The sequence below is a fragment of the Oryzias melastigma genome, linkage group LG8 (assembly GCF_002922805.2).
Source record: "Oryzias melastigma strain HK-1 linkage group LG8, ASM292280v2, whole genome shotgun sequence".
NCBI lineage: Eukaryota > Metazoa > Chordata > Actinopteri > Beloniformes > Adrianichthyidae > Oryzias > Oryzias melastigma.
The window spans coordinates 14,193,381-14,219,072 of record NC_050519.1 but is presented as its reverse complement, the minus strand read 5'-3'; the positions used below and the strand labels follow the sequence as shown (position 1 = coordinate 14,219,072).

The following is a 25,692-nucleotide window of genomic DNA, read 5'->3' as shown; positions in this document are numbered from 1 at the left end:
CTTTCAAGTGATCTACTTGTGATTTGTTATATATTATGACCTGATATAATGGATTCGTATAATAACAAGTGAATTCAAGTTAATGTGAGAATGTTTGATAATACTCTTCAATATAAAAGATGAATGTAGGGGTATAAAAAATTTACTTTGATATCATGGTCTGCATTAATAATAATATTTAGCTTTCAGGACTTTTCTGTCATGTCTTTGGCGATGCAGCTAATATTATAATGAAATACTCTTTTGTTTTGTTTCTTTTACTTGTGAACCCTCAAATCTGAGCTCCACTGATGCTGGCTTTCTCCTGTTCTGCGATGAACAAACTTATCTTAGTCAGAGTAGATTTGAACCTTGATCAGTCTTTTGTAAGAACCAACAACAGGAGTGTCCTACAGCTCAGACTCAACGCTTCATGATTCACCCTCTTTGCTTCAGGCAGATACTTAAACATTCATGGTCGACTTTGACCCGTTCCATCTGTTTTTGTTTTCTTTTTATTCTGGTTCGGATTTCTTCTATTTGCTTAATGAAAATATCCTCTTGAGACCCGGGCTTTTTGTTTGGAATTCATGTTTGGTTTTTTATTCCTTTTAGCTATTTGTCCCCATATATGCACTCAGGGTCTCGGGAGGTTAAATCTTTCATTTTTATCATTAAATCTGTTTTCCTTTAATGTATCTGTTTTATTTATTTCTTCAGTTTATCTATTCTTTGTCACAACAGTGGTTTTGTTGAACAAGACTATAAAAAAGCTTATGACCTGACTGTTGTAAACTGGAACTCTTTTTTTACTCTCCAAGTTACTCAGTGATCCACTGCCTTTAGTTGTCCCACACCTCTTTGTTATTGCTTCATTTTTTTTCAGGAAACATCTTTATTCTAAGTAAAAAATATGAAAAAATAAGTGTATGAAATATAAAAGAAAACACATTACATGGTAGGTACTGTGTGTTATTCGTGCAATAGAAACAACTGCCATTAATGACAGTCATCTCCAATATTAGGTCAGAAAAGTAAAAAAAAAAGTTGATTTTGCTCTCATTTGAACTTATTTTTCATTAATACATAAAAATGATTCATTCTATTCACTTTTCTGGTTGACATTTCTAGCTTCTGTTTCTGAAGATCTGCACCCCCTACAGTGCGTTCCCTAGTTTAAAGCAAAACCAAAGTCCTTGAATTTTTCCAAAGTGGTGCACAGTCTTCCATCCCAGTCCTTCTTTTCCTGCCCAGCTCCTTTCATCCATGATGTGAGCCTTCTTCTGATGCAGAAGCAGCATAATCCAGTTCCCCTCTTCTGCTCTCAGCATCCAGCACTTCAGACCCATATTTGCTTCGATAGTGGGAATTGAAGTCCGTGAGAGTCTTTGAAACATTTTTGATGATAAGCAACAAGTTGCATAAATGCACAAAGTTATAAACAAAATTACCTAAAGCTAGAGAAACACCAGGCATATGAAGCTTATTCAGGAATGCAGGTTCTTGAAGTATAAACACCTAACTAAATTCACATTTTATTTTTATTTATTACTATTACATATTATTTTTTTGCAAAGAAATATTTCAAATAGCATTTTTTCAAAGGAGAAAGGCATCATGATTGATTGATTGATCAAATGTGTTCAAGTGTTGAAGTGTTCAATCAAGTGTTGAGAAAAAGGTCTCATATTTATCTAGTGTCTCAAACTTTTACACACATTTTTAACATAGTGCAAGTGTATTATAAAGAATTGATTGACTTTTTTATCCATTCAAAGCAACAAGTAGTAATTTAAAAAAGTAAATGGCAATAGATAAGTTATTTTCACCACAATGAAAAATACCAAACTTTTCCCACTAATAGTTTTTGAAATGTCATGTGAGCAGCCAATTTTTACTGCCCCTAGTGGAATGATTGTCCATGACAGGGACCCGAACATGGGCCGAGTTTCTTGCAATAGGTCTTTAAGGAAAATTAGGATCAATTGTTATAGGGTTTATTTTCAGTTGAACTGTATTTGGTCATGTTTATACTACATTTGTAAAATATTGTTGCGTAAAAAACAGGTGTTTTACTGTTTCAAAACCTTCCTGGTTATTCATTTGGTGAGTAGTTCAAAGAAGCTCAGAATTCTTACTTGTGCTCCACAACTGGTTTATTTATTTTTTTCCCAATGTCACAAAAGTTCTAAAAAAGGGCCTAGTCTTTTGACTATAATGATCCAAGTATCATCATTGTAATAGACTTGTGTGTTTTACCAACTGCCATCGAGCGCCGTTCAGTATTTGTTTATACTCAGAAGCGTTATGGTGTAGTTTAGTCATTTTTGGCCTGTAGCAATGGCATCTTAACATCACTTGAGTTTGATTCTACACAGACCCATGTACCAAACCACAATCAAGCTGCTTTCCAGAGATTGGTTAATTCACTTTACCTCCTAAGGTTGATGTTTAGACACATGTCTATAGCATAAATGCACATAGTAGATACATATACCTGAAGCCACGGAAACATGGGGCATGTGAAGCGTGTTCAAGAATGGAGGTTCGTAAATGTGCGTTTAGTCTATGGAGTCCACACTGGACAAGCAGGGAGGGGCCTCTTCTTTTTCTACTGTTTACTAGTGCATGTTCGTCACCTTCAGTTTGATGCAAAATGTCAAAGCGGTGCAAATCTCATGAATCTTACTCCACACTTTTTCTTTTACAGCTTTATTCCAATATATGAAAGATTTAGGGTCATATACTTCTGGCCAGTCACAAAACGCACTTATTAATTTCTCCTCCATGATACATTTTCAAATGGATGGCACTACTGTGAATTAAGGGGGACCCTACTCATACTTCACTACCAAATTTGAGTCCCTGATTGATCAAAGTTCAACCTGATTCAACTTTCAATGAGTGTTAAATAGTGTTAAATGTAGTTCCCAAAAATCGTTGTAAATTACTTCATGTGAAAGTGAACGTTTTGGACATAGACGCCCAAAATGCGTGTTTATAGACATTTACATAGACCTTTCACCAGAAATAGTTGCTGTTGCCAAAGGCAGTGTAACATAGCTTGTGGGATACAGATGGTGTAGGGCAATCTGGTTCCTATTTTTTTGTTTCATTGGCATATTTTTTAGTGACCCAACACCCATAAAGGCCTAAATGTGTAATTTAGTGGGTTTTTGGGTGTCGGGAGGTCACATGCTTTTTTACCATTTCATTTGATTAAATTGAAATGATACAATTTTGCTGTTTTCATCTTCACGACTTTCATAACATCCCTGAACAAACACCATACTCAGTTTTGTACAAAAACCCAAATACCTGTTTCTCCTGAACAATACTTTTGAAGTAAATCATAACCTCCATCCACACCCTAAGGCTAACTAAAAGTTGTACCTGATAGTTATCACAGATAGCTTGATGCCATTACATTCAGACTCTTACTGGGAGTAAATCAATGTGTTTGTCTGCGACAGAAGCTCTGTTTTGGAAAATGACAGTCAATTACAAAATAGACCTGTTTTTATTTCTTGTTTACCAGCCAACTAATTACCTGACTAAAATCAATGCAAACAAGCCTTGCTTTTTTCACTAGGATGCCATGTGGATAACTCAGAATTAAGGCAATATAAATAAAAATGCAGTATGATGAGGAAGAAATGTTACAATGACTGTGAATTTTAATTACTTCTTTTGTTTGGCACACATAATCCTGTTTCTGCCTGCAAAGGTTATTAAAACTGCACCTCTGTAAAGCTGCATTACGAATGTCAGAAGTTATACTGTATTGACCAGTTTGGAGCTGATACTTTGTGCCACAATCTGTTTCTTTTACACATCTAGATAGGCTGATATTTTGTGTTTGGAAAATATTTGTGTAATATCTTGTAAAACGAGTCCAGAGTTCTTTGATACTTCTGAATACTTCTGAATTTACCCTGCATTAGAAGGTAAACTGGGTGCTCTCATTTTTTTCTCTATCAATTTTTTTTTTTTAGAATTGGGGAGGATTTCTGATTGGGGTCCTACATGCTAACAGCTGTTCACATCTGAGCCACTGGGACATCGTCCCGTCTTTGTGAAGCAGTTCACCCAGAATTGGGTCATCATGACACAGTCATTTGTTCTTCTTACCCAGTGTTGAGACCCAGCTAATGTTACATAGACCTTGTTGATTCAAAGATATTTATAGCAACTGTGTCATGTAAAACACCAGTGGCTCCACCCACACAACAAAAACACATTTTGAGGTAAAACTGAGCTTAGCTAAGACATAATTTCACCATAATAAATAATTATTTGAACACCCTGTGATTTTGGAAGTTCTCCCACGGTAAACATAGAGGAGTCTGAAATTTTCCTCTTATGTGCATGTCCTGTTAGAGACTTAATCTAAAAATAAAAATCTAGAAATAATATTATAGGATTTTTAAAAAATAATATATTTGCATGCTACTGCTGCAAATAAGTATTTGAACACCTGTCTATTAGCTAGAATTCTGACGCTCAAAGACCGGTTTGTCCACCTTTAATAGTCCTTTAACTGGAAGCACCTGTTCCAGGTCATTAGCTACATAAAGACATCTGTCCATACCATACAAAAAGGTAAACTTGTGTCCGAAATCCCTCCCTGACCCCTAACTACTAAAAAACTATATATTGCGGGACTATACAGTGCCCTGGATTTTAAAGGCTATTCGGACACGATGTTCTGTACTTTTCTTTTGTTTTTCCAAACGCCGGATATCACGTCAACGATTTCACAAAGTCAAAATCAAATCAATAGGTACATTTCACAACATCAATTTATGACTCCATTGTGTTCTGATGGTGACAATGTGAATGGTTTATTAAAAAAACACATTTAAACACTTTTTTTTTGTTCAAAATTGTTCCACCGCAATGCATTGTGGTCTATATTCGCTAATCTGGTGAGCATTAATGCACGCTAGTTTTTTGCAAAGACTCCTGGGAAATTTCTAGTGCACTTGATTTTGCAATTGTAGATTTAGACAGTACTAGAAAAGGATGAACACACTATATAATGCACTATATATTGAGTAGGGGGGAATTCGGACAAAGCTTAAGACTCTAACAACAGTAACATGGCCCAAACCAAAGAGCTGTTCAAAGACACCAAAGACAAAATTGTAGAACTACACAAGGCTGGAAAGCGCTTCGGGGCAGCTAGGTGGAAAAAGAACAATTATAAAAGGAAAAAAAGCTAAACATGACTGTCAGTCTCCTTTGGACTAGGGCTGTTTGGAAGATTCCATCTCGTGGGGTCTCAGTGATCCTAAGGAAGGTGAGGACTCAGACCAGAACTACATGGGAGGAGCTGGTCAATGATTTTTAAAAGATTTGAGTCCACAGTTTCCAAGGTTACTGATGGTAGTAGACTAAGATGTCATAGTTTGAAATCATGAATGGCACAGAAGTTTCCCCTACTTAAACCAACACATGTCCAGACCCGTCTTAAGTTTGCCAGTGACCATTTGGATGATCCAGAGGAGTCATGGGATAGAGTCATGTGGCCAGAGGAGACCAAAATAGAACTTTTAGTCTTAATTTCACTTGCTGTGCTTGGAGGAAGAAGAATGATGAGCACCATTCCAAGAACACCATCCCCTACTGTGAAGCATGGGGGTGGTATCATCATGCTAAGGGGGTGTTTTTCTGTACATGGGACAAGATGACTGTACTGTTTTTAGGAGAGGATGACTGGGGTCACGCATTGAGAGATTCTGGGGAACAGGTTGACCTTTGAAGACAGGTCATGGCTGGATCTTCCAACATGACAATGACCCAAAAAACACAGCTGGGATAACCAATGAGTGGCTCTGTAAGAAGCATATCAAGGTTCTGGAGTGGCCTAGCCAGTCTCCAGACCTAAAACCAATAGAAAATCTTTAGAGGGAGCTCAAACTTGTTTTACAGCGACAGCCCAGAAACTTGACTGATCTAGAGAAGATCTGTGTGGAGGAGTGGGCCGAAATCCCTCCTTCTGTGTGTGCAAACCTGGTGAAACATACAGGTGTTCAAATACCTATTTCCAGCAGTAGCATACAAATTAATTATTTTTAAAAAATCATACAATGTGATTATATTTCTTACAGTGGACATGTATACCAATGATGAAAATGTCAGACCCCTCCATGATTTCTAAGTGGGAGAGCTTGCAAAATTTCAGGTATTCAAATACTTATTTGCCCCACTATATATGTACAAAATACATATACAAATACAGTATGTATATATATATATTTATATTGGCCTGTAAATTTCTCAAAACCAAATAGCAACAAATAAAACCAACAAATAAATGGACAAACCAGTTCATAACAAAAGACGTGAAATTTTGCTCTGCAAAGTAAAGATGCACAGTCGTGGTTAGTATCTTCTCCATTATAGAAGCAGCTCATTCATCAAGTTTACAGGGCAATTTTATGATGCAGTCAAAAAGCAATGCATCATATTAAGCTCCAACTCCCCCTGTCAGTGACAGCTTTTTAAACGCATCATGCTCCATCTCCAGAAATTCAGAGTCTCGGGATAATAATGATGTATTGTTTTGATCACTTAACAATAGGCCTCAAATCTGGTTCGACTTAGGTCACTGGATGAAGCAAAGCCTGACATTGATGTCACGGAAGTGAGTTTGCCTCTTTTTTTTTTACAGTGGGTGTTGTTAATCCTTTTTGTGTTGCCTAAGCTGTTTGCTCAGGGGAATTTTGCTCTCTAGTGATTCTAACAGCGTCAACCACTGTAAGAGTTTGAATGGTTCATTGGTGCATTATGGTCCTTCAACTCACACACACAAACTGGGACAGTACGGTGGTGCATTACAGTTTGGGCCAAACCATCCCACAAAGGCCAAAACTGTTTCAATCGTGTCCTTTATACTTCAGGCAATCATCACATGTCACCAATGTCTCAGCAGATGAGGGAAAACGCTCAGCAGCAATATCTTGATTTGATGCAAATAAAACCTGCGTTTTTTCTTAAATTTTCTTTTTTATCTCATAACTTCTGAGAGTCATAATGCAGCTTTACAGAGGTGCAGTTTTAATAACCTTTGCAGGCAGAAACAGGATTATGTGTGCCAACGTTCAACACTATGAACACAAATAGCTCACAGCCATCATTGCAGCAGCACTAGGATTTAGTTTTTTTACCCCCAATTTCCAGTAGGAACTTGATCAAAATCAAACATTTATTGTTTCCCATAAGATATAATCCTGATTAATTATAATATTTTAGACTATTTGATGCAGTAGTTATAGTAATTAATATTTGAGAATGTACAATATCCATATTAGACCTTCTTCCCTGTTTTTGCTGTTGGCTTAAGACCCACTCCAATGAAAATTGTGTTTTTGGTGTTTTTAACATGTTCTTGTAGCATTTTTCTGATGATGGAGCTCATATGTGAGGAAAATTAAGATTTAAATCGCATTTTTGAGTATTTCTTTATTCAATTCATTGTGAATCAGGAGAATAGAAAAAATGGTTTTAGAAAAATCCTGTTGCTGCTACAGTCAAGAAAATCTGGCCACAGAAAAAAAATATGGCACTCGATAATTAATAGCCAGAAGTCCTCGACCGGAACTCCGCATTTTACGCTTTCGACCTTTTTTCCCTTTGACATACCGTAACTGCTTATGCGATCAACTGATTCTCAGAGAAAAAGGGGCATTTCCCCAGCTTTTAATCCAGAGGTTAACGGGTGTAGTTATACAAATTTGAACACTTGTTAATATTGACTTGACAGAAATAAAACAGTTAACGTTCTCTATCCCATTTGGAGAGCATCTTGTCCACTAAACTGCTAGAAAGTTACAGTTATTTGTATTTAAAAGGTTAAAACTGAGAGTTTTGAAACGTATTTAAAATATAATTTTTTAAAGTTTAGGGAATCTGCTTATGCGACCGACAAAAGTTGCGATATTTCCGCTTCCGGCTGGAGATTTTTTCTGGCACCATCTTACATGTGACCAGAGGTCCCTCGCTACAGTTTTAGAGCTGCTACTTGAGAACAAATATATCCATGTGTGTCTTTATTTTCTTCATCTGAGCCACCATCTGGTTCAAAACTGGATAGCTGCAATATTGCTCGCTATTTTTGTTGCACCACTAATGTTAGCTTGACATTGTAAGGGGTTATATGCTAGTGGGAGAGAGTGTAAACAAAGGGATGATGGGAAATGAGTGCTGGCTTACAATAAGAGTCCTGCCCACTCGCCCACTGCTGTTTTGCAGAAATTATGTCCTAGAAAACAACAGATTTTTTTTTTTTTTTTACTTTTGAGAAAAACAGCAAAGTCATAGTTTTAAGACCATTGGGCACACTTTTAGAAAGATCAAAAGTTGATTTGAGTGGGAGCCAAAACATTTCAATATGTGGTTACAACTACACATTTTTTTATTTACTGTCATGAAATTCTCATTTTGATGCCACATAGTTTGAAAAGGAAACCAAAAATTAATTCTGAAGATATTTGAGATTTAGTTGTGCGCCAGCTAACTCAGGTGAGATCATTTATGAGGGAAAATACTCTTACAGTTTCATCATTTTGTATCAAGTTATCATCTCAGTCCTCTTGGGTACGCTATATGAAAACTTTGAAGTCATTGAAACAGTCTCCGAAATACAAAAAAAACCCATAATTTTATGGATTTCTTTTTATTTTGGAGAGTCCATAAAGAAGCAAAGGAACGATGTGTTTTTTAAACCTCTCATAGTATGTTTTTGCTGTTGTTTTCCATCCAGCCTCTTTCTGCGCCTGTCTCACACTGTCGCAGTGAGTGCGTGTGGGAGGGGGAAGCAAGTTTTTTCATGGCTCATCGCAGGCCTTAGCTCATAGTGCAGCAAAATGGGTGACTGTATATCCGCTTTCGCAATTAAGGGTGCTAATGTGTGAGAGTGTGTATGTTGAGAGTGTGAATGTGTTGTGTGTGTCGGCGCTTAGACATCCATTTAAGGCTTTGAATATCTCTAAGGCTTTCTCGCTAAGATTCTCTGTCTCACACACATCAATCAATCGTTATTGAAGAGCAGAAATACAAGAAGATTACCTAACTTCTGAAAAAATAATATTTGGATCAACGAATCTTAGTTTATTGGAATATTTTATCTCATAAACATCATGACAAAGAAGTAAGCTTCTGTCTGGCATTTCTGAGCTGGGCTCTGCTTAGATGTGGTTGCTCAAAATAGCTGCAGGGTCTGGTTATATAGTGGCTTTGTCATGGGAAATAAAACACAACAGAGTAAGAGTAAACTTCCTACCTCCACAGGAAGCAGCTCTTGCCATAGCAAATCGACTATAAAAGCCTAATTAGAAAAAACAAAGCCATGTCTTGGTTCCAGGGCTTGTTTAACAGTAGTACCTAAAATAAGGCACATGTGATCACATTACCTGGTGAATTCGCTGACATTTTCAATCTCCTATCTTCTGTTCCTAAATCTGAAACCAGGTAAAGCCAAATATTATGATTTCTCAAAAGATCAGTGGATGCTGGTTTTAGAAGGGAGCAATTTACCAGTGAGTCTTTTTTTTAATAAACATTCTTGAGGTCTTATTCAAGACAAATGGGGTGGCATTTTTTTTTCTATTTAGTTACTTTTATTTTTTTCGAGCTCAAATGTTCACATCATTTGGAGTTTTTTGATTGGCAGGAGGGTGTCCCGATACTTGGAGCAAACTTCCATCTGCTTCACCTCAGGCTTGTTTTTTCTTGGCAGAATCCAGAAAGTAAAATACAGAGATGATCTGTTTTCTGTGTTTGTACATCCTTGTCTACTACCTGATACTTGTTTTGTGGTACCTACCTGATTTTAGAGAAGATTTATTCACCCAATGCTGCGTACACAATTGGCATGTTCATGAACGTGAATGCAAGTTCTTGAGGGTCCTTTTAGCATATGGAGTTCACACTGGACCATCACTTCCTGATTCTGGCGTATGTACCTACAGTTGGAAGAGGCTTGGTGCAAAATGTCAAAGCGGTTCAAATTTCCTGAATCTAGCAGCAGGCTTTTTCTTTTGTAACTCAGTTCCGTGCTGCATGGAGGAGCAGTGGTTAGCACTCTTGCCTCATAGTAAGAAGGCCCCAGTTCGAGTCCCAGCTGGGGGACCTGAAACAGAACCACCAACTGGGGACCTTTCTGTGTGGAGCTTGCATGATCTCCCCGTGCATGTGTGGGTTTCTCCTATCGTCCAAAAACATTCTTCATAGGTTCATTGGTGACTCTAAATCGTCCCTAGGTGTGAATACAAGTGTGTATGGATGTATGATTGTGGCCTTGTGACAGACTGGTGACCTGTCAATGCTGTACACTGCCTTGACCCACAAGTAGCCAGGTTAGGCCTCGGCACCCCAGTGACCGCGAATGGGAGAAAAACAGGTTTGAAAAATGAATGAATGAACTTTATTCCGATTTATGACAGTTGGGCACAAACCGCTATTATTAATTTCTCCTTCATGATCAATTTATAAACACTTGGTACTTCTGTGAACTAAAAAAGAAACTACCCATACGACATTACCAAAGCCAAGTCCCTGACTGGTTTAACATTGAACGTGCATTCATCACAGACCTGTTATTGCTCAATGTCTTGTGGCTGCATGCCATTTGCCTCCGTTTCGTATGTAGGACCTGAAAACTGACTTAAAACCTTGTGTAGTGATTCGTAAATGTAAGTATTATGAACAGGAAAGCCTGAAATGTGCAAATATGAGCGTTTACACAAACATTTCATTGGAAGTGGTCGTTTGAACCTGCGTTGCCAAAGCCGGTGTGAACATAAGATAGCTCAGTGGTTCCTTGTCGCCAGGTTGCGTACCAATTCTTGAGATAGTTAGTACAAAACCTACTTTTTTTCGTTTTATTTGTTTCTGATTCTGAAGGAAGTTTTATTTTGAAAAACTACTGGATTAGCCCCACCAAGCGCATGTCAAATCACTAGTTCACTTGTTGAAAATCCATCCTCTACTCTGTCAAAGTGGCTGCGCTCACCGCTAAAAAACTCTTAGCTAGCAAAGTTAACAAAAAAACAAGCATTTTAGGAAAAATTATTTTTGCTGAAAAGAGTCGATGGGGAAACAGAAACGAGCCTTTGACTTCAAAATAAAAGAAAGCTATATTTAACAGACACAAACCAGGAGTCTTTTCTCCAAACTGTTGCGACAGCTGTTCCCACACACCGTGATGATAATGAATAATATATTCAGCAATTGGCTGTCTAATGTTAGGAGGATGCTGCTAATAAAGTTGTTCAAACAGTGGAATCATGTTTATTATTATACATAAAAAATAACCTTTTTTTGTATTTAACCTTAAAGTCGGACAAGGCTGCAGTTGACGTACAAGTTTTTGGCTTCCGTTTTGACAGTTATGGGTTAAGAGAAAATCTATCACTTTATGGTTCCATCAGGAAAATTACTGGACAAAAAAAACAAAAAAAAAAATCAGGTCCCAACTTTAACCTTACTGGACATATTGTCAGACATTAAACCAGTCTGTGGCCTGAAAAAGGTTGGGGACAACTCACAAAACTCATTACTGTCCCATGTTATTGAGTACTGATGAACAACCTTTAATATTAATTTTTGAGAGAAAAATGTTGATTCCTTCACTGGCTGTTTATCCTGTTAGATTTTCTGTGAAACGACATTTACTGCTGCTCTCACACATCCACACAAAGATATTTTTTTCTGCCAAAATGTTAGCACTAAACTGAGGAAAAGCTCAAATAACAACACATCTGCCTCCTAATCTCGCATCTACCCAATACTGGCAAACATTAATATCTTGGCCATATGTGTCTGGGCGAAGGAACCAGGAAGAAAGTGTGTTTTTCAAATGAATGAGTGTTGCGCGCAAGACGGTGCATATGTCCAGTCTTTACTTGGCCGCATGCCTCTTGCCGGCTGCCTTGCTTGGCTGGCAGTTTAAAGAAAGAGGACCAGCAAGTCCTGTGTGCTGCTGAACGTTCAGTGAAGCTGTGGCTGCTAGCGGCCGAAGTGTTTTACTGCTTTAATGAGTTAAAGGATAATTTTTTTTCTGATAACAGACAATATTTTTATGCTAATTTGTCTCCATGTTGTATTCTGTACCATCCATTTATAGATTTTCCTAACTTGCTTTATCTTTTTTGGGGTCATGGGGTTGCCAGAGCTTGTTCCGGCTACCGTTGGATGAAATCAGGGCAATGCCTGGACAGGACGCCAGTCTGTCACAGGACCTTCTATGGACCAGTGGCGGGCAAAGTGGGCCATATGAGGCCCGTTAAGCTATTTAAACTGGCCAGCCAAACTGAAATGAATTATATTAATAATCCTTATTAATGTTTTTTTTTTCCTGTAATACTGGTCTCTACCTATAGTCGGTGCACTACAAGTAAATTGACCTTTGGGTGCAGAAAGTTTGGCCAAATCCTAATTCCTCTCCTACCTGGACAAATGCATCGTTATGAAAAAATAGTGTCTTTAAATTTGGACGTTACGCCCATCTTGATGACGTCATCAATAGTCGCCAGTCAGCTACGTTAGTGCAAATGTGTTTTCCGAGTCGGACAGTTATTTTCTCTGATGTTGCATTTTTCCCTGATGGACATCAACTCATTGGTGCAATTGGCGTTACATGAGAAGAAAAAAAACACATTTTTGGAATACAAACTCTAAATTGTTCTTCTCTAAAATATATATATTGATTTTTAAACTAAATTAAAGCTTGTTTCTGTCCAGATTCCCTGTTATTTCTTTTTCGTATGAGGTGGATTACCAAAACATGCACACATCTGCTCTTAGTCTGGAAGTTTCTGTCAAATTTTAGAGCCCTTTGCCACCCCAGGGTAAAATAACTGTAATGACCTCTGACGCTCTCTCATTGTCATAAGACAGAAATGAGTTTTTGAACTTTTTTGTGAACTCACGAACAATGAAAAAACAACTTTTCATGTTTGTAATCTCGTCGCTTGCCCCTGTGTTTCAGATATCAACGGCGTTGCCATGACGAGCGAGGACGGTCCTGTGCCGCTGGGATGCATTTCCCCAGCAGGGCCAGGGCAGATTGAGGAGTACGGCTCGGCTCAGGCTGATGACATCATTGAGGAAGTGGGTCCTGGTGATGATGTCAGCACCGTCAGTGACTTAAGCACCCTGGTGGTGCCGTACCCTGAGCTGGCGCCTGTCGTCTTCTTCTGCCTTAAGCAGACCACCTGTCCTCGCAACTGGTGCATCCGTATGGTCTCCAGCCCATATCCTTTCGGTTCCTGATGGAAATGGCTCATTCACGAAGTCATTCCATGTGTCATCCATTATTTCTTTCTTTTCCGTGGTTTTCACATCATTCTAAACACTTTATTTGCGATTTACGTCAAGATTTGTTCCCCCACGTTCACTCTTGCTCATTTTATTTCCTCATAGTTTTGATTCCTCCATCATGACTCTGACCTCATCATCACACCCCATCAACTCCCACCTCCTTATCCTGTGGATTTGCATCCGCCAGCATATGAGTCTCCTCAAAGTAAGTGTGTTTGACGTCTAACGAAACGCAGCATTGCGCAGCTCGGAAAGTGTAACATGCTCTTTTGTGTGCTCGTGCTTGTGGATGGGCTTTCAGCTTAAGCTCTGAACAGGTGGTCGTGTTTGCTGCCAGTGTGAGACGCATGGCGGTGGGAGTAAGGGTGATCCTTTTTAACACCAGAAACAGACACAAACATGCTGAGTTTCTGTTGACATGTTTAAAGTCGTGTTTCTTTTATTCTTCGGAAATGACATTTTAAAGGTGGCATAAAGTCAAGCTGCTGCTACTGAAATAAAAAATTCTAACAAATACAGCATAACTCAGTTGGGCTGACATTCTGTGCTTTTTTAAAATCATTTTTGATGATTGGTTTGTTTCTCCTTGAAGCATAAATTAAAGTCCAATTATCTCTTTTCATTCTGATAGAAAGTTTTTTTTGTAAAGTCATGAGGTGAAAGTCAGTGTTTTTACTGCACTCCTCATTTGTGTCTGTATTACTACAAGCAAACAAGCAAACAGAATTTCATTGGCAAAGATAAAAGATGTTGGCAGACAAAGGGACAGAACAGAACAGTGTGACCTTTGTATTTGATATTTTAGCAGGCTTGGACTACTCTTATCTTGTCTGCATGCAACAACACGCACACACAGTTTTTTGCACACAAGGACACAATGTAACACATCTTTTTTTTCATGTCAAGCACCTGGCAGGATAAATCTGTTGCATCCAAGACTCAAGTGTGTGTGTGTGTGTGTGTGACAGTTTCCACCTATGTAAAAAAAAAAAAGAAAAAAAAAAAACATGTTTAAATTGTGAGCAGCTTCACAAGCTGAAATCCTGATGGACAAGCTTCAAGTGATTCATCTAAAACAATATTTTCTCTTGTGGTTTAGAGATTAAAAAGAGGAAACACTCAAACTGAGAAATATCTGACACAAGTCACATGACTGCTTTGTAAGAGACACGAGACTTTGTGATGTGGTAGAATACTGTACAGCTTAAATATTAGTCAAAGCAGAAAACAAAAATGAGCCCTAAATTTACGAAAGTTGTTCATTTGAAGAGGAAAAATATCTTTTCAGGGGAAAAATGTAAATTTATTATGCAGAAGTAATGTAAAACCACAAAAAAATGTGTTATTTATGTGGAGCAAGACTGTGGAACAGAATAAGTTTACACTTAAAACAATCTCCAAACATAAAAAAGTTTAATAACAAAGCCTACAATTATGATCATTTAAAATGTATTAAAATAAATTGCTTTATTTAAAGAAATATTGGCCAAAATTGCTACTTCATTTTCAAACTGGTCAAATTTCTCTGTCATCAAAGAACCTTTTCCTCCTGGTCAGTCCAGTCTGTTCTGAGTCTCATTTCGTTTGCGGGTTTTGAAGGGGGCACTAAGTGGCCGTTTCCCAGTCTTGTTGCAGATCAATAATTGTGTCCACCTCTCAGTAGCTGTAAGAGGCCTTCAGCGATACACAAAAACACACACTCGCGCGTACAAAACGATGTTCTCCCACGCTCGCCTGCAGCAGAGTTCCAGGAGCACCTCTCAGTGCTGCACCGCTCCCAAACCCGCTCTCTCTTTTAAACGCTCAACATATCACGTCACAGATGAACTCTCATTTTCTTATAGAGTCCGTTTTTTTAATTAGGATTTTTTTTTCATCATCAGTTTCCAAATCTGTGGATCAGTTCTCAAACCATAATTATGTGCAACAGTTTCTACTCCATAGACTGCACATGTACTCCCCTTGAATTCCATAAAACAGAAAAAAATATGAGTAATTTGAACAATAAAACTATGTTGCTTTAAACTCCAAGAGTTTTTATGGAAACATTTAGTTGGTAAAAACACAAAGGACATTTAAAACAATTTATGATGCAGCTTTTTGCTCAATCGGTACTAAGGGGCTCAAAGTATGCCAAGAAAATGTCCCCCATACCATTACACCGCCACCACCAGTCTGAACCGATAGATCCATGTTTTCATGTTGTTGAGGTCCAATACGGACCTTACCATCCACATGTTGTAGCAGAAATGGAGACTCATCAGACGAAACAATGTTTTTCCAATCTTCTATTTTCTAATTTTGTTTAGTCTGCGTGAATTGTACCCTCAGTTTCCTCGTCTTCTGCTGCTGTAACCCATCTGACTCGAGGTTGGACATGTTGTGCGTTCAGAGATGCTCGGTTTTTACCAGTGGTTATTTGAGTTGCTGTTGCCTTTCTATCAGCTGGAACCAGTCTGGCCATTCTACCCTGCCTCAACAAGGCATTTCCACCCATGGAACTGTCGCTTACTGAATATTTACTCTTTTTCTGACCATTCTCTCTAAACCCTAGTGATGGTTGTGAGTGAAAATCCCAGCAGATTGACAGTTTCTGAAATACTCAAACAGCCCATCTGGTATCAACAACCACATCTAAAGTCACTTATTTCTTCTTTCTAATCCTTGATTTAAACTACAACAGATTTTCTTGACCACGTCTACATGCCTAAATGCTTAGAGTTGCTGCCATGTGATTGGCTGATTAGAAATTTGCGTTAATGACCAACTGGACAGGTGTTTCTAATAAAGTGACCAGTGAATTGATACTCTGATTTTTCATGACTTTTTTTTATACAATTAGTATCCTTCAGCAAACCTCGCAATTCATCCGTTTCCACTTATTTCATCACATTTTTATGGAATCTCTTCTATTTACTTTTGCCCACAAAACAGTCAAGTATCAATAAAGTATCAGTTTTCTCCACGTCCACCTCGCCCTCTTCCTTTATGCTTTGATTGGCTTTGGATGTGTTCACGCATAGTGACCAGCATCTGTGGCCCATGATCCTCTCTGGCCTTGACAGCTTATTATCTCCATGGTGACGGATGACCAAGGCGTTACCGTGCCTTGCTCCTAACTACTGCTGAGGATGGAACTCACACCTGGGACTCACCGCCGCCCTTCTCTCACCGTCTTGTTTTGCTTCCTGTCTATTGTTCTTTTTTGTTAACTATTTTCTTTTGTCGTGACATAAAATGGAAAAGATTTTTTAGAGCATGACATTACGCTTTGGTATAAATCTTTATTTATTTCATTCAACAATGGCTTCCGTCTAAGTCTTATGTTTTGCTCGGATTCATCTTCTTGATGATGTTTTCTCCTCTGGATTCTCCATTTATGTCTTCTTTGCGATATTACTAGTGTTCCACTTTTTTTAATGAGTCTGTGCTTCCAGCAGAATCTGAACTGCTGTCCTTTTCCTTCAGGGAATCTTCTTTTAAAAGAGGTGCAAATATTAATGAGACAAACCCCTTTTAAAATAAACACAACTCATTAGAATACTAAAGCTTATGCTACTAAAATAAATCCCAGTGCTAATGTTAATACTTGTACCAATGCTAATTCTAATGATCCCCACTTCCTCATCACTCTTCCGCACTACTTCTTTTCCACTCTCATCTTTTTTCTCCCTCAGGTCTTACACAAAGTCTATTAGTTCTCTGCAGTACGAGAGAAATGAGAGAGGAGATGGAGGGCTTAGGCTGACTCTAATGACAGCTGAAGTCTCCATGTATGCTCTCTGTGTGCGCCTTCTCTCAAATGTACATTACTCTTCAACGGCAGTTTGAATGCACATGTCTTTTTAACATGACCAAAGTTTTTCCTGTACAATTTTTTGATGAGCTCACACTCGCTCAGGCAAATAATTAAAACTGCAGACAAATAAATGTAGCTTTTAAAATCATGCTAAATTTAGTGCTAACTGCTAAGGGGACATTTGAGGGAATAACTGGCAGATTTAATGTTTTTTATTTAAAATTAAAAAAGAAAAAATAATATTTCAATGATCTTCCTGAACTATAGTATTACTTCGTTTCATACTGGAGTGGCCCCAATACTTAACCCTTTTCCAACAGTTAATCAGCTCCAGAGTTTCAATTCTTTCGACTACCGCAACTATTCAATTCCAGTGGATTCTGAAGTGAAGAAAAGCAACCTTGCTCTGAAATGCAACGCAGCAGTGAAGGGTTTACGCAATCAACGTAAATCTGTTGATTCTGCCGGAGATAAAAGCAGCTCTATGCAACGCTTGATGTCTTTACCATACAGACTTTTACAGGAGGCGACCTGCATGGGTGCTGCATGTTTTTGGGTTTTCTAGGGAAGTGGAGGGTTGTAGAGAGGAGGATCTTAAAGTCGATGAAAATCTTTTTTTTTTAGTTTTTAACGTGTGTGGCATTTTTCTAATAAAAGAGAACAAATGTAATAAGAAATAATTTTGTTTTTGCATTTCCGAGTATTTCTCCTTTGAAATTGCTGCCAATCTAACGTCGCAGACAGCTCTGCTGCACATGCACCAAACCGGAAGGAGCTGCTGAGCTCAGCTCCAAAAGCCACGCCCCCCTCAGAGGAGATTTTGGAAGCTGAGGCTTCAGATCAACATGAACAATGGCTTTTTAGTAGGGCTGTCAGATTTGTTGCGTTAAAAACGCATTAATCTGACGTGTGCTTGACGCCGACAATTTTTTTGACGCATTAATCGCGGACTTTCTCATACGTGCCTTTCCATACCGCGCGCGGGCGTCCCGCTCTCCAACTCACCGGCTGCTCTCACACTAGATCATGGGCGGGTCTCCAACCACCGAGCTGCGAGCTAAAACTGGCCGGCGCTAGGACCTGGAGAGCTCCTGCACCCTAACCCGGCTCCGGTTCGCGTCCAGTACCACGTCTGGTGGTACCGGCTCGCGTCCGGCGCCGAGAGCTGCGCACCCCCGACGTTCCGAACAGCAAGCTCACCGGGGGACGTTTTAAATGTTCTGGAGGTTTCAGCGTGATCCAGCCCCAGCATAGCGGTCTGTCTGCCGGCATATTCATCCGTGAGCTCCGCTGGACACGTCGCTGCGCAGCGGCAGTAACAGACTCAAACTATCCACAGTGTATCCCGCTTTTCTCAGTCTTTAATGTTTTAAAAAACAAAATTTAATTGGAAATGATAAATCTCTATTTCATTTATTACTGTAGTTCAGCAGAGGAGGAAAAGATTTGGTCCTGACAAAAAATGAACATGAAAGTGTTATGGAAATGTTATTTTTGATGTTTTTTTAATTTTATTTTACTGAACGTTGATTGAAGTTTTGAATTTAAAATGACCTTCACTTGCACTTGGGCTTTTGTTAGGCATTTTATGTTACAGCCTTTTATTGTTAAGAAAGTTTATCTCAATATAATGTTACAAAATAAAGTATTTCTGATGAAAACTATTAATTTTACCATTCTTGTTTTCATAATTAATGTAGAACTACTAAATTCCACGAACCACACATTATTTTTCCTTTAAAAAAGGCCAAATGTAAATTTGCGATTAATCGCGAGTTAACTCTGGACAATGCGATTAATCGCGATTAAGAATTTTAATCGCCTGACAGCTCTACTTTTTAGACATTTAGGTTTTGGGATTTTGGTTTCATAATAATTTATCATAATTAAAACACTACTGGGAAAGGTTTTAAAAATAAAAAACTTGTGATATGGGGACTTTACGGGAAGCGGAAGAGTATTCCAGTTCTCCTGAGGCTTGTACACACACCTAATGGAAACAGAATGTACAATTTTTGTGCCTGTGATAAGTATATCCCGGATGAGCCCCCAATAGTTGCTATGCCCTTTTTCTGTCAATGAGGGAGTATAGAGGAACAACATAAAAAGTAAACCAAGAAAAATGTGTAACAAAAACACAAAAAAATATTTACTAGAAAATCAATAAAGTACAAAGAACCATAACTTAAATAAAAACAAAACTAATGCAGCCACAACTTTAACAATATCGTGAAGTATTTGTAAGGATGATGTAAACTACACACATTTATAATGTACAAGTGATGCTGTTGCTCTAATACCACACTATAGTTGTTAATAAGGTGCGAGTATTTGCTACTTACTGATTGTGCCCAAATACTGCATGCCAAGGGTGTGTATGTGATATACAAGTACCGAATCAGCTAATTTAAGGAGTGACGGGATCTCAGAGCGCGAGAGTTATTTAGGTGTTACCAGCAACATCTCCAGTGTTTAACAGTTGATGGAGTGACCCCAATGGTGCCAGCATGAGTACATATAGTCTGCACATGAACCTCCTTCTCTAGAGAGGCTACCACAGACACAGACTGACACTCAAGCTTTATGATGTTTCAACACCAGTGCAACATTAGACTATTTGGTTTCAAAACACGATGTAGTGCTGACGGTGATTTTAAACTACTGTCAAAGTGACTCTGTACAAGGTCACACAGCCGTGCCTTCACTTCTTCTTAGAGGTTATTGCTTTGGCTTTTTATAGTCTTGTTTGCGCTGTAACTGCATTAGCTTTGTGCAAATCTTGTTTGCATTTAAAGTTCCTCTTGAAGGAGCTTTTGCTTTATTGTAAAAGCAGTGTTTTTTTTATTCGGATTATGCTGTTTTTAGGCAAATTAAAAAAAAAAAAAAACGTGTCACTTTCTAGAGAGCGACAGGAGTACATTAGAAATTCACCTTTGAGTTGAGTGGCATGGAAGTGAGGTTCTGACGATCCCATCAACCAATCACTCTCCAGCTAGCTTACAGCTCCTCACAACCCCAAGCTAACATTAGTGGTGCAACAAAAATATTCAGAAATCACCCATGATGAGACAAAAACATGTTAAACATGAGTTTCATTGTAGTGGGTCTTTAAGGGAGCCATAAATTAGATTCACTAATTTTAAGACAATATATAGCAATCCTACATTACCTCCTACCTCATGTTTTAGCAAAATTCCCTCATTTTTCTGAATGTTTTGTGATTTTACTGGACAACCCGAGCTCTGATAGTGCTGGTAGTGACATACTGTCAATAACACAGTTACTGGAGAATTTGAGGCAAAATCATCCTGTGCAAAAAAATGTACATTAATGTACATCCCAATGATGATCTACTACTGACATTTTTATTCTTATAATTGATGCCTATAACGTTATATTGAGGTTAGCACACCCATAGTTAGTCATTTTACTGAGATAGCTATGACTATTGAATATATTTACATTCCTCCAAACATCCATCCACTTAAACTTGCTTAATCCTTTTTGGGATCATGGGGTCGATAAAGTTTTGAATTTCCTATAACTCTTTTTATTAAGACTTCTTCCTTCCAGGGGGCCTCAGAAAGAACTTCTAACACTTAAGGTGTTTAAGCTGCAGTTTAAATGGGAAAACATGAAGAAAGCTTTTCTTTTCTCATTTCTTCTTATTCCTTTTAGCCTAAATACACACGGACATTTTATTAGCCATGATAATGATAATTTGTGAATTTAATTGATTATCCAAGAACCTCAGTGGAATCTTCAGTTCCTTTTGGCCAATCTTTAGGGGACCTTTCAATAGTTAATGACGCAGTGTAAATTAACTACAGACCTTTTTAGAATCTCTGATTTTTTTTCTGTTTGACCCTTTGGTGTTTTTGGAAGTGATTAAGTTTAAGACTTAATTACAGGATGAGAGCTGATTTCCTACACAAATCCATACATCTGCAAGTGAGTTTTTCCACTGGTCTGGATTCTATTCTACTGCCAATTGTATTTTTTAATCAAGGATTACAAATTTCAAACACTATAATTAATGAAAGCAGAAGTTAGGAGGCCTTATGGATGTCTGTACTCTTAATTTTTCTCAAACCTTGTCAGCTCTTCCTCTCATGTTTTCCTAGTCTGCCAGAACAAACCTGAACATCCATCCTTCTAGCAGTCCTACTTCACAAAGCATAAATCTGATTATCTCTTAACCATGTTACACATGAGGAAATCACGGGCCAAAAACCAGTCCAGAACTCTCACAATCATTAGATTTTTATAGAGCAACTGTGTGGGGAAGCCCATTGCACCTAATTTGCTGGAATGTTCTGGAGAGAAAAAGCTTTGAAATGTGCATCTCACGGGTTTTGATAATGACAACTGTGAGGCTGCCGAAGCCAAGCCGAGCTTGCTAAGAAAAATAAGTCATTTGAAAAGCTCCAGTCAGGGAGAGGACTTATTTCTATTTTATCAAACTGCCTACATTTAAACCAAGCAACTGTTTAATTTGAAGGCACTTTGGATGGTGAATTCATCTATTTTCCACCTGTTATATTTGGACCTTCTAACAAACTTGAATTGAAAGCTCTAGCTTTTGGGATTTAAATGGAGTATTACTATGACAATGGTACCTTCTTTTCACAATAGTCATGCATGTTTGCAGGAGTGTTGATAATTAAAACAATTTATCTCAATTTTATTGTGTTGTCAGGCTCCAATAACCACTTTATTAAAAAAAAGGTGTCTAAAGACCTTGTCTAGTATTATTGAACAGACTCACACTGGATCTGGTCCATTTCATAGCCTATGTGAGACATCTGCCATAGCTAGACCACTCTGACGTTCACACTGGAGCCAGACCAGATGCAGTGTGAGCAAAAGGTACATTCAAATGGGGCCACAAATGATAAAAAGTCAATGTAAATGCATGTTTTAGGGTTCCATGCTCAAAATTCTCACATTCATGCATAGCTATGCAAGTTTCTATGACCATTTTTGGGTGGCCATTGAGCGCACGTTGAAAGTTAAACCAGGTCAAACTTTGACCAATCAGAGACTCAGATTTGGTAATTATGTATGGATGGTGTCCCTTTTAATTCACAGAAGTGCTATTTCAACATTGATCACAGAGGAAAAATGAATAGCTGTGATCTATGGCACCAAGTCTTTCACAAAGAACATAGGTGTCCAGGCCTGGAGAGCCGGCCTCCTGCTGGTTTTCCAGGAATCCTGCCCTATCTGCTGCTGATTACCTGGATCACGTGTGTTTGGCCAATAAGGAGCTTCAGTGGCGGGTTGGTTGGAAAAAAATGTAGGACACCGGCCCTCGAGGCCTGACTTTGGACACCCCTGATGAAGAAGAAAGAAAAAGCCTGGAGCAAGATTCATGAGATTTGCACCGCTTCAACATTTCCCTTCCTCTTCCAACTGTAGTTGGTGGACATGTAGTAAACAGTAGAAATAGTAATAGGAAGAGGAAGAAGCCCCTCCCTCCTTCTCCAGTGTGAACACCATGGGCCAAACATACGTTCAAAAATGTGCGTACTTGAACATGCTTCATATCCCTGCTTTAGATGTGAAACACATACTGCTTTCTTCCCAGAATAAACAGCAAAGGCAGCAGTTTATTTCTAGTTTATGTACTACTAGTTCAGTGTTAGTCTAAACTTAACTCATGATTTTTATTACAATATCCCTAAAAGTGCAAATTATCTTAATCCTGAATCAAGAAATCTATTTGTTGAAATGTCACTACAGTCAGTGATGTCCTGCTCTAAATTCACATCCTTCCCAGTTTGTGTTAAAGACACTTAATGTTGAGTGTCAAATGAAAGTACACGCTGTGATGCATCTGATGTGTGAGGATCTGAAGGACTCTTGGATGTGTGGCTTTACACTCATTTAAAAACGCCATTGAAGAGCTCCATTATTACCTACTGGAGGGTAATGTTGAGAGTTCTTAGTAAAGGTGTACATGTTTTTCTCACATATAATGACCAAAACGGATGAGTGGCTCTACTATTTTTCTAGAACCTCTTAAATCTCAATTTCTCAATATCTGCATTTCCATTTACTATGAAACTGAGCAAACTGGATTTGCGGTAATAAATTTGACTAATGGAAACATGGATATAATGACTTACCAAGTGAGTTGGTTTGTGTTTATTTGCATTTTTAGGATTTAATGGAATTGGTAAATTATGGTTTTTCGACATTTCTAGAATTTTTATAAAATTTTGCGCATATATATATAAAGCGGAAACACTGCTATGTTATCTTTTCCTGTGACTCCTAATCATGGTAGTAGTTTGACATAGTTTAAACGAGATTGTTGGATAACATCAACAAAGACACTTTTATTGTAACTTTAAACCAAGTTCAAGTTTTTATTTACAAATACTTTGCTAACCATCTAAATCCTCAGTGCATTTTTCCCAAAAATCTTTGTAAAACAAAATGAACAAATATTTGATATGAAAACATTGCAGTGGAAATGTTAGTAGATCAGGAATGTGGAAGAGGCTGTTCAGCCAATGTGCCTGGGATAGTGGTTTCCCAAGTCGACAGAGAGCAGTAATAGTGTAAAGAATTGTTTCATTTTTGGCTGATAAATAAAAAATGTTGATTCTGGCAATGGAGAATCAGAAATTTTCTGTTTTACCAAAAATTAATGTAGCAGTAAATGTAAATGTCTATTTATTGCCCTCAAATGCCTTCCCACACACGCATTCATTTTATATTTTAACTCCATTTAATGTAATATTTAAATTGATTTATTTGAAGTTAATTTGGAATTTAATTTACATTCATTGGCAAAGTTATTGACAGTCTCACAGCGAGAAGGACAGTGTTGGAGTTTGCATGTTCTCCCTGAGCATGGGTGGGTTTTTCCGGATGTTCCGACTTCCTTTCACAATCTCAAAACATGCTTCATAAGTTGAGTGGTGACTTACTTGTATTACCAAAAAACAAACAAAAAAAAAGGCCTATCTTATATCTGCATAAACCCCATGTATGCATCTCTACTCTTGTTCAGCCGACATTTGTAGGACTTCTGCTCAGTGAAGTAAAGACGTGGAGGAACATCTGCCACTCCATATGCCAGTCCCGACTTCATCTTACACTTTGGCAAGAACACAACAGCTAAGAATGCATTAGTTCAACAACTGGAGTCACTCTCCATCCTCTGTTCTTAATTATGTCAAAAACCTCCCCTTGAATTACATGACACGTCACAAAATCCACGATCTATTGCACATTATTAGGAATCAGCCTCTTCTCAGTGCGCAGGCATGTCTCTGCATAATGAATACAAGATGTTGACTCAGCTGAAGCATGAAAAGATGAAGACGTTTGTGTAAATTCATTCAAGTTTGAAAATGAGAACAAAAATGGAATCGCAGAATAATTAGAGCTGAAGGGAAATGTATATGTAATAAATATAAAAAACAACTTTATTTGTTAGAAACACTTTAAACCATTTAAAGAAGTTGCTCACGTTTTACAATGTGTTTACACTTCGACAAAGCTAAATCAAACTGCCAAGAGACACAATTTCAAATTAATCAACCATATCCTTTTGAAAATCATATTCTAATGCTCTGCCTGTGGGTAATGCATTATAAATGGTAAATATGAAATATTACTAACAGTATTAAACATGCCTGTGCATAAATAAGTCAAACTGGTGCAGAAAACAAGCGCAAATTGTTAGTTATGGAATAATAATTGTTTTTGGACAGAAGGATTGTTCAACCTCAATACACAGTTGCAGAAGATAAATAAAATTAAAAAGAAGAAAGAAGATAAATAGTATTTTAAAAAAAAGCTTTAAAGGACCTTAGCTGGTGTGTGAATTAATTACACAATTTTACAGATTAACAAAAAAAAAATCCAGATTACACAGAATGCAAGTATATCTGTATTAACCGTCATCTATATATCACTACCAAATTCCTGATTGGTCAAATTTCAACCTGGTTTAACTCTGAGCAAGTGTTCAATGGGCGCAAGTCTTGGCCCAAAAACTGACTGAAAAAATCTACGCAGCCACGCAAAACTTTGAACGCAGAAGCATGAAACATTCAAGTAAACTTTTCATTGAAAGTGGTCGCTCGAATGCACGTCTCCAAGGGCGGTGTGAACATCGGAAATGTCACCGGCGATACCTTAATACACTCTATTTGACTTATTCTTTGATCGTGTCATGACAATCAACATAAATCAGCTCATTCTGACTCGCAGAAAAGCAGCTTTTCCTATCGACTTGGGACCGACATGCAACACAAGTGTTGCTGTGAGGATGCTAAATGTTTTGTAATTTTGCTCAGTTATTTATTTTTTTCTTTCCTGTTCGAGTTTCAATGTTTACATTTCAAATAATTGTCTTGTTGGGATATTTTAGTCTTTTTCTTCACATCTTTATTTTTCTGTCTTGTTTCAGAGCATCTGATTTCTCATCCTCATTTGAAGGCGCTCTCTTTCTAAATGCTCTGTTCTGATTGGCTACAGGAAATGTTCCTGTCTATATATTAGAGTTTTGAAAACGGCGTCAGGAGGCCTTCCCCGGTTCTTATGAGACCAAATAAATGAATTTGCCG

The 25,692-nt window shown here is 38.0% G+C and overlaps 1 protein-coding gene across 4 annotated transcripts in view; it reads left to right on the top strand.

Annotated features, from left to right (window-relative positions):
* cacna1ia (calcium voltage-gated channel subunit alpha1 Ia) overlaps positions 1–25,692 on the top strand; it is a 198,932-nt gene that overhangs the window by 44,334 nt on the left and 128,906 nt on the right. For all 4 annotated transcript variants that reach the window (XM_036213306.1, XM_036213305.1, XM_036213304.1 and 1 more), the window contains exon 2: positions 12,974–13,238. In XM_036213306.1, the coding sequence (XP_036069199.1) occupies positions 12,991–13,238 (248 nt within the window). In that variant the 5' untranslated portion in view covers positions 12,974–12,990. The remainder of the gene's footprint in view (positions 1–12,973; positions 13,239–25,692) is intronic.